The 9,824-nt window shown below is 44.2% G+C and overlaps 1 protein-coding gene across 2 annotated transcripts; it reads left to right on the forward strand.

Annotated features, from left to right (window-relative positions):
- Positions 1–1,077: 1,077 nt before the first annotated feature.
- LOC123154264 (probable transcriptional regulator SLK3) lies at positions 1,078–9,130 on the forward strand. Of its 2 annotated transcripts, XM_044573036.1 has the most exons (11): positions 1,078–1,331; positions 3,542–3,807; positions 3,915–4,361; positions 4,440–4,568; positions 4,957–5,005; positions 5,600–5,814; positions 5,941–6,009; positions 6,654–6,754; positions 6,862–6,955; positions 7,115–7,184; positions 7,763–9,130. In XM_044573036.1, the coding sequence occupies exons 2-11, from the start codon at positions 3,766–3,768 to the stop codon at positions 8,887–8,889; spliced, it is 2,343 nt and encodes a 780-aa protein (XP_044428971.1). In that variant the 5' UTR covers positions 1,078–1,331; positions 3,542–3,765; the 3' UTR covers positions 8,890–9,130. The 2 variants fall into 2 exon arrangements, with proteins under 2 accessions (XP_044428971.1, XP_044428970.1); XM_044573035.1 differs by having other exon boundaries at positions 3,542–4,361.
- Positions 9,131–9,824: the final 694 nt, after the last annotated feature.

Below are 9,824 nucleotides of genomic sequence, written 5' to 3' on the forward strand. Positions count from 1 at the left end.
GCCCATCAGCAGGGCCTGGACGGGCTTGGGCTTGGCATATTGGCATTTTAAGGAAGAGGCCCGGCCCACGACCCTAAGCCCTAAGGGCTTTTCAGGACTTTTTACGAGATGGGCCGGGCTTGGGCTTGAAAAGTAGGCCCGATAGTAGGGTCTGGGAGGGCCTGGGCCTCAGTTTTCTGCCATGGGCTTTTTTAGGCCCGACCCATGGCCAGATATAGATAAGACCATGCCAATATGTTGTTTTGTTTGTTATTCATTATTGTTGGTATCAAAACACTTACCAATCCTATGATTACGTCTCCTTCCTAAACATGTAAAACCACAATAATCGGCCAAAACTAATACTACGATGGACGGCCCAGCCTAGCCTAGCGCATGATAATGATTAGATTAAGAACCAAATAATAATAATAACAATAATAATAATTGTACTAGTAAAACTCAAACAACCCGCTTGTCCTCTCCGCTGACCTCACCCCCTCCCTCGCAAAACGAAGCCTCTAGAAAACAGGTGAGACGAGCCGCGTGCGTCAAGCAGATGTGCTCCTTGGCAAATGACGTGCAGTCGTCCCGAGAAGAAAAATGGTAGAAAGCTACACGCACCTGTCTCATTTCATCCACACGAAAACCAGCCTTACGCTAACACAGGGCCGAGAAGCTTCCAGGCCCCCAAGTCAGTTATACATGTAACGTGCACGTAGCCTTCCTATCGACTGAAACGCACTAGCTCAGCCAGCCGTAAAGCGGGTCACACCCCTAACAGGTGAGCCCACGGATTTTGTTTGGGTCCACGACGCGAGCCCCGCGTGCAGGAACTTCCGTAATTTTTTCATGGAGGACATGATCCATTCGCACCCACTCAACATCGCAGTCACTGACACTCAGACCCCACCCGACTCACGCGTCCCATGATGTGCGCCGTGCCGCGTGCACATAGCGTGAGCCGACCTTCCCACCACCCGGCCAATCACGGGCGACCACGTGGCAGCTCGATCATTGGATCTCGATCGGAGGGCTGGGAGGACGCGGATGGGCCCGCGCGACCCGTCGATGGGGGTCACCGCGGGACGGGCCACTGGCTGGCGCCGGTCGCTCCCCCGCGAATCTATTTAACCCGGCCGCCCTCGCTCGCCCGCCGGCGTCGCCGCCGCCCGCACACACGCAGCCACCAGAAGCGGAGGAGAAGAAATAAGAACTAGCGTAGAATAAAAAGGGGAAAACAACGCCAGAAAGAATAATATCCGGAGCACGAGGCCAACGAGGACGACGAGCGGCAGCATCACGGAGGAGGAAGAAAAGCGACCGACTACGACAGCCCGCGAGCTCTCGAGGTGAGGATTTCTCCGCACTCGATTTGGTGATATCTGCGCTGGTACTAGATTGGTTCGATTCATGGCTCGGCTTCAATCCGCACGACTGCTTCGAGGGGATTTGCGTCCGCGTTCTTGATGCGGGGGGACGAACAGGGGGGGATTTTCCGCCGTGGAGACGGGCCCCGGTCGCCCCAATGCGGCGGCGCCGGGAATTTGGGGGCGGAAATCCTCTTCTTGCGCTAGAAAGGTGTAGCCCCGAGAGGAGTCCACCAAAAGCAAGAGCTGAAAAGAGCGTCGAATTTCCGAACTCACAAGTTGTCTGGATCTTGAGAAAGAGTACCTCTGGTGTTGCTTGAGTTGTTGGGGAGGCCATAAATACCTGGAGCTCAAGATTTTGTCTTCTCTTTCTCTACCTGTTTTGGTCGGTAGTATCGGTTTGCCTGCATCTTTTGTACTACGAACTGGGGTGAAGTTTTAGCTAGGGGTGAACTCTGTGATGGCACAATGCTGCTCCCTGCTCGTTAGGTTTATCTGCTTGTGATTTCTTGAGTTGAGTCTGCGCCTTGTGATTCGGTCCCGTTTAGGATGAACCGGTCGATTTCGAGAAGGAAAGAAACCGATTTTGGGGAACCAACAGGGCGTATTAATCAATCACCTCTAAGAAAGCCGCGGCAGAAGTTAACGCACAGTATCCAAATTGTGTTATTGCAGAACATATGCCCCTCCTCATCCACATTCAATGAATCTTCAAATTCCCCTGTGATTGATGACCACCTTAAAAAATGGCACACTCTTGTCTGTATTGAAGGATATAATTCGTCTCCTTTTTGTATTTTTTTCTTTTCTTTTTCTTGGTGAGGTAAATCTTCTTATTCCCATTACTTTGACCTTCTCTCCAGTCTCTTAGGTTAGGCGGTCTATCTGCTGTGTCCTCTTTAGTTAGGTTTTGAAGCAGTTTTTGTTTATCAGGGTTTCTTGTTTTAGTTGCAGTCCTGCTAACTCTGTAATTAAATAGTCCAAACAAAGTGGCAGGTGATGATGCAAGGTTGTATTTTTTCTTCTAACTGAATTAGGTGGGTTTGTCTACCTGTGATTTTCTTTTATGTTAGAGGGAGCCACGCCACTGACACATGGGCCCACGGGTTCTCCCTGGGTCCACGGTGCACGACCCGCCTGCGTGAGCTCCCGTAGCTTCCTCCCCTTGGAGAGCACGGTGGCTCCGCACCCACCCACCGTTGGCGTCACCAACACCCGGGTCCCGCCTGGCGCGGTGTGCGCCATCCCGCGTGCGGTGATTTCGAGAAATAAATAAACCAATTTTGGGAACCAACAGAGGAAAATAATCAATCACCTCTAAGAAAGCCGCGGCAGAAGTTAAAACTCACTATCCAAATTGTGTTAGTGCGGAACATCCCCCCCCCCCCCCCCCCCAACGAATCTTCTAATTCTCCTGTCACTGATGACCACCTTAAAAAATGGCACACTCGTTTCTGCATTGAAGAGTTGGGTTTTGAAGCAGTTTTGTTTATCATCAGGGTTTCTTGTTTTAATCGTAGTCCTGCATAGTGTGTAGTTAAATATCCAAACAAAGTGGCAGGTGATCATGCAAGATTGTATTTTCTTCTAGTTGAACTAGGTGGGTTTGTGTTCTTGTGATTTTCTCTTACCTTTGCTTGTTTATTACTGTTTGGTTTGTGATATCTTGCAAGTTCGCATGGGACTGTACATCGCTGAACTTTTCTCACTAACCAGCTTCCTTTGTCTTGTGCTTTCCTTTTGTCAGGGTGAATAGAAAGCAACTCTCTTTGCTGTTAGGAGCTTGATCATGCGAACGTGTAGTTGCAATTTGCATTGATTGTATCTATGTGCTACTTTGTAATTCAAATGAAATATCCTGTCTCGGTCAACTTCTCTTGCCCTGTTTCCTCTCTATTTGTGTTATTTCTGGCTTCTTTTACGCCGGCCATATAACCTGTATTCCTTTTGGAAGTTAAGTCAATGCATTTCATCTCTTAGATCGGATTAACACTTGCCTTTTGATGATGGCTATTTTTATCATTGATGTCCTGAAACGGGTCCTCCTAATTTTGAGACCTAGAAGTTAGTAACTTAGAATCATGCGTCCTGGGCTGTTGGTTTATAAGCTCATTGGTTGAGAAATTTTGCGGTGACTGTTTTCTTGATTTGCTTCATTGCTTCAAAATATTACTGATAATTACACTTTACAGTTTCCAGCGAAAATATCCGAAGATCCTTGCTAGTTTCCAGTGACGTTCTATCCCATTAAACAAGATTCTTCAAGGTGATGGTTCAGTCTCAACCCTGCTGACCTCCATGTCCGGGGCCCCACGCTCCAACCTTGGACTTGTTCCCAGGGACATGAATGGTAGCCTTCCAGTTAGTACTACAAATTCCTCTGGGCCAAGCATTGGTGTTAGCTCTTTGGTGACCGATGGCAACTCATCACTTTCTGGAGGTGCCCAGTTTCAGCAAAGTACGAGCATGAATGCTGATTCATTCACGCGCCTTCCTGCCTCTCCGATGTCGTTTTCGTCCAATAACATTTCTGGCTCTTCAGTCATTGATGGCTCCATCATGCAGCAAAGTCCACCCCAAGAGCAGATGCAGAAGCGGAGAGCATCTAGTGTAACATCACAACCTGTGATTGATGCTGCTGCCGCATTTCATGCTCAAAAGAAGCCAAGAGTTGATATTCGGCAAGATGATATCTTGCAACAACAGTTGATTCAACAGCTGCTCCAAGGTCAGAGTTCTCTTCATCTCCAGGGCCAACATAACCCACAGCTTCAAGCCTTGATCCGGCAGCACAAACTGGCACAAATTCAGCAACAACAGCAGCATCAGTTATCACAACAATTTCCTCAGCATCAACATTCTCAAGTTGGCATACCTCGGCAGCCACAATTGAGGCCACCGCTAGCACAGCCTGGAATTCAGCTAGCTGGACCTGTTAGGACTCCTGTCGAGAGCGGGCTTTGTTCCCGAAGGTTAATGCAGTATTTGTATCACAAGCGTTACCGGCCAGATGTGAGTTTATGCATTTTCAGATATTTATTACAAGATACACAACAATGGAAGTACAATTTACTCAAAATTATCTTGTAGGATAATCCCATAACATACTGGAGGAAGCTCATTGATGAATATTTTGCACCACGATCAAGAGAAAGATGGTGTGTGTCATCATATGAAAAACCAGGGAATACCTCGGTTGCTATTCCACAGACATCCCCGGTTAGTAAAAAAAATCATATCTGAAATTATGTTGAATAGATGTTTAAATAGTATCATACACCATCTTTTTAAAGTTTTGCTAGGATTATTCAGTGCAGTTTATTATCGATTACCTTTGATGGCAGTGAGAAACGTAATTTGTATGTGTAGCCTCTTGAGGAAATATTTGTTATTTTAGCCTGCACTAGTTATTTTAATTGAAAGTTTGAAATTGTCCTGCAATGGCTATTTTAATTATATATATCTATTTTGTGTAATGAACCCGCTGATAGCTGATAAAGCTGATTCTTTGTCTGCTCTGCATGTATGGTCGAAATCAAGGGTACTTATTCCTTGATGTTGTATAAGATCTATGAAATTTCACACTCCTATTCTTTCCTTGTTACAGGGTACATGGCGTTGTGATATTTGTAATACGCATTCGGGGAAAGGATATGGTAAAATGTTATATCCTTGGTTGTTTGCACATTTCCCTTCAAGATTGCTCACTGCGTATGAATGCTGATATGTTATGCTTATTCTGTTATTCCCCTATTTGCCAAGCTCAATATTCTTGTACATGTCTTGTGCTTTACAGAAGACAATCAACAATATTACTTTCTAAGGAAGCCATTATGCATCAAGATTGCAAATAAAAGTAGCTTTACAGAAGACAATCAACAATATTACTTTCTAAGGAATCCATTAAGCATCAAGAGTGCAAATAAAAGTATCTTATGAAGTTGTTAACTCTCTGGAGCAGTACAGAATACCTTATCATAAGAAATAGTGGGTTACTGTCATGAATGAAGAATAACCTCATAGTTTTGGCATTTTATTTCTTCCACAGCAAAGCTTTCTTTGTGTTATCATGCACTTTGCCCCTCCTGTTTTTTAGATGAACATCTTGACTGTCTGTTTTTGGGGCCCTTTCTGTTTTGCTTCTTCATTGTGCAATTCTCATAAATAAGATTTTAAGTTTTTCTCTGCAATGTAATCAATATTTTTTTTGAGCTCACCCAGTTTCCCGCCTTCTCTTATCTATCATACAGAGGCTACCTCTGAAATACTTCCTAGACTCTGTCAAATTAGATTTGACCACGGTGTTAAGGATGAATATCTATTCCTTGACATGCCAAACGAGTTCCGGTTGCCCAACGGACTGCTGCTCCTGGAGCATGCTAAAGTTGTTCAGAAGAGCATCTATGAACACCAACATGTCACACATGAGGGACAACTGAGAATAATATTCACTCCAGAACTAAAGGTATGTTCCTAGTTGTAGTAGCTAGAGCCATACCATAGCACCTTATGGGTGTCTTTTCTTGAGCATTTGTGCATTTGTGGATATCTTGAAGTGAGAATCATTCTTATGTGCTGATTGCATATGCAGATTATGTCCTGGGAGTTTTGTTCACGGAAACACGACGAGTATGTCACTCGCAAGTTTCTAACAGACCAGGTAAAGTTCTTAGACCAGTATGGGCTTCCTGTTCCATCGCCTATTTGATTAACCTTTGGTTCAAAGGCTGCATATGGTTGAGCTATCGCCTACATATACACAGTGTGATTTGATGCCTGGCATCTTGTAGTTTTGTGTTTATGGCGTAAATCTAATGGGCATTGCTGCTCCTGGGTGATTGGGGTGAAAAGACCAGATCCCTCCCATGCTTACTAGTTTCATCATCCATTTGCTTAACTGTCTACTCAATTAAGTTACAGATAGCTGCAGGCGGAAAACACCAAAGACGATTAAATTATACTCAACCTTTAGAGTAGGCCATAATTCATTGCAATCCTTATGTTTGCCATAGCACCTTTCAAAATCACTTGTTACAAGTGGGGACATCACCCACTCCGCCGTCTTGTTTTGTGGTTCTAAATATTTACCACGATTATTTTACGGTTTTGGAATTTGAAAGCTTCCTTTCTTTTTCATAATTTTTTCTTCCAAATGGATTTATTTTTTACTTTGTAGGAAATGGTAAAGCACGGGTGTTCAACCAGTTCACCTAATTATAAATCTTAAACTGTGGCTTTGTGTGATGCGCTTTAACTTTGGTACTCTTCTATATTTTTCTTATGCACATGCTTTTGTTTTTTCAGGTTACACATATGCTGCGTGCTACCCAGAATTACCAAGCTACTGTCACTAAAAATGGACCTGCTGGCCTATCGAACGATGAGGCACAAAACGCTTGCAACCAGTTAGTAAAACTAAAGTCACAAAAATATGTAGTTGATTCTCTCTAGAGTTGAATTTCTGATATTCTAATCACTACTTGTAAATTCTTTTTTTGTATGAAATTTGTAGGTTTGCGTCAGCATCACGACAACTAGCGAAAAATATAGATCACCACAGCCTAAATGAGCATGGTCTTTCTAAAAGATATGTTCGCTGTTTGCAGGTAACTGGAGTTCCCTAAGTAGTATTTACCTTTCTATTTGCTCAACATTTTGTTAAAAAACATTTTGTAGTCTTGATATTTTCCACATGGAGTGCATTATATGGTTTTGTTCCGTATATGTGCATTATGGCATGTTGATTGCTTATGTCCTCTTGGCAGATATCAGAGGTGGTGAATCACATGAAGGATCTAATTGAGTTCAGCCACAAGAATAAGCTCGGCCCTATAGGTAGGAGCATGCACATACACCAATCGTCTTTAGTACCTAGGTGCTGTATTAAGTTTCCATAAAACAGTTTTGACTAGTGATACTCATGAATATGGTAGAACTAAGCATAGCATTTTGGTTTCTTCCAAAAAGTTAAGCAATAATGCATGTTCTATTGTATTACCTCCGTACCAAAATATAAGACGTTTTTGTAGGCTAGGCTAGTTGAGCCTACAAAAACGTTAATATTTTGATATGGAGGTAGTACTTCATAAGAAACATGTACATGACTAGAAACTACGTTCAAACTCCAGCTGAGCCAAAAACCCAGCTAATGCAAATCCGGTCGTAATGCAACTTCTGAACTAGTGAGAGATGTGGACTGTTAGCTTGAACATGTACAAATTGGTTGTGATGCAAACAGTGCGGAGCTAAACATTGTATGCCACCTTCAGGGCTTCATCATATTTGCTGCTGATAACAGCAAATCATAACAACTGAAGAGAAACATTTGTGACATAGTGACCCTGCTTTGCCCATTGATCCCATTGATCCGTGAGATAGTTTAAATGTTTAATATTTTGCCTGTTCATCTGCAGAGGGCCTGAAGAACTATCCCAAACAAACTGCTGGACCAAAGCTCACGGTGCAGAATTTGCATGACTCAAAGGCGGTCAAAACAGAAATAAGCCCCCATGTGAATAACGAGGTTCCAGGTGTTGGAGCAATTAGTAATAATCCGCAGAATCCTGCAGCACAAAGCAATTACCAACATATGCTGAGAAGCTCAAGTGCAAATCAGTTGCTTCAGCAGGAGGCATCACAAAATGCTGCGGCAATGAACAGTTACCAGAATATGTTTAGAAGCTCAAGCGCAAATCAGGGCTTGCTCCAGCAGGAGGCATCTCAGAATGCTGGTGCGCTAAACAATTACCAGAATATGCTTAGAGGCTCAAGCCCGAATCAAAGTTTGCTTCAGCAGGAGGCATCGAGTATCTTCAAAGGTCCTACAGCAGTGCACAGTGGCATTCAGCTGGAAGCATCTAGGTCGTTCCGTGCGGCTCAGCTTGGGCAATTCCAGCATCCCATGTCGTTCCAGCAAGGTATGTCCCAGCACCAGCATAACAATTTCCAAGGCCTGGGCGCTAGTCCACAATTCCAGCAGCATGTGATCAATCAGCTGCTGCAAGAAGCCAAGAACTCCAATAGCCGCGCTCTTGCTCATCAGCAACAACAGCAGCAGCACCATCAACAGCAGCAGCAGCAACACCATCAACAGCAGCAGCAGCAGCAGCACCATCAACAGCAGCAACAGCAGCAGCTACAACATCAACAGCAGCAGCAGCAACATCAACAGCAGCAGCAGTCTCCTAGTACTCCCAATGCAAATGGTGGTCTTGCATCTGGAGCCGCGGTCGCCAACACCGCTGCTAGCGGAGAGCAGGCACAGCACATGAATAACGGCACAGCAAAGGGCGCTGCTTTGATGGGTATGACGGGGCCTAGTAATCTGATCAACAGTGGAGCTGGCATGGTCCAGCGAAGCAGCAGTTTCAAGTCAGTGAGCAGCAATCCGGCCGCTTCTGGCGGCAATGCGGCGACCCCAAAGGCGGAGTCTGTGCATGACATGGACGACCTGGAACATCTCATCTCCCACGAACTTGTGGAGAGCGGTCTGTTCATGGGGGAGCAGCCAGGGGACGGTGGCTTCTCGTGGAACATCTGACATCATTGTCAACTAAAGTCTCCCTACTCCGAGAGCTGTGTTTGATGGCGATATCGCGGTAGATTATTAAAAGTTTTTCTTCTCTTTTCGAGATCGTGTTCGCCGCCTGGAACAGTCTCTAGTGATCATAGATTGATGAACCTTCAGCTATGTGAGAGAGTGAGTCGGTTTGGATAGCAGTGCAACCCAGTGTTATTAACTAGTATGGAATGACATGATGTGGTTGTCATTTGTGCTGCTATCTTCTTACTAGTGTTTGGTACTTTGGTCTGCCATCTTTTCTTACTACCCATGGAGTAGTAGATTATATCCAAGAGAATGTAGCATAGCAACTGGCATTGCAATGCTACACTAGCAGGTACACAGGCAGTGGCAATCACAGGAAAACCTCGATAATATTTAAGCTTGTGAGGCATCAGGACAACTTGTACAAATTACAGTGGGGATAGATCCTTTGGGTCAATGCATTTTTTTCAACTAAAATCTGACGTGTTTCTTCCTTTTAGAGAAAGAAATATTAAAATATTTTTTTCTTAACTTTTTGAGTGAAAAACGCCATCAGGTAGTGTTTCCTTGAAAAAAAATCACTCACAACGAACGTTCTATTGCAGAAAGATTTGCCATGTTGAAAAAAAATGTCATGCTAGTAGAAATAACTGTTAGTAATTTGTCACGCTGCAGCAGAGTAATTTGTCATGCGTACCAGAGATTCGCACATGGCAAAAAGAAAAGCCATCATCAGAAGAAAGTTGCCACAAATGTCCATGATTTGCTATGGTACAAAGAAGAATGCTGCAGAAAAGAAATTACCACACATATCTACAAGAATTTACCAGGTTGCATTAGGAAAACTGCCATGCTCCACATAGAAATTGCCACGATACTAACATAGGGACAAAAGTTCGCGCGACGCTAATATAGGGAAAAAGGTTCCC

This window comes from Triticum aestivum, chromosome 7A (genome assembly GCF_018294505.1).
Source record: "Triticum aestivum cultivar Chinese Spring chromosome 7A, IWGSC CS RefSeq v2.1, whole genome shotgun sequence".
NCBI classification, from domain to species: domain Eukaryota; kingdom Viridiplantae; phylum Streptophyta; class Magnoliopsida; order Poales; family Poaceae; genus Triticum; species Triticum aestivum.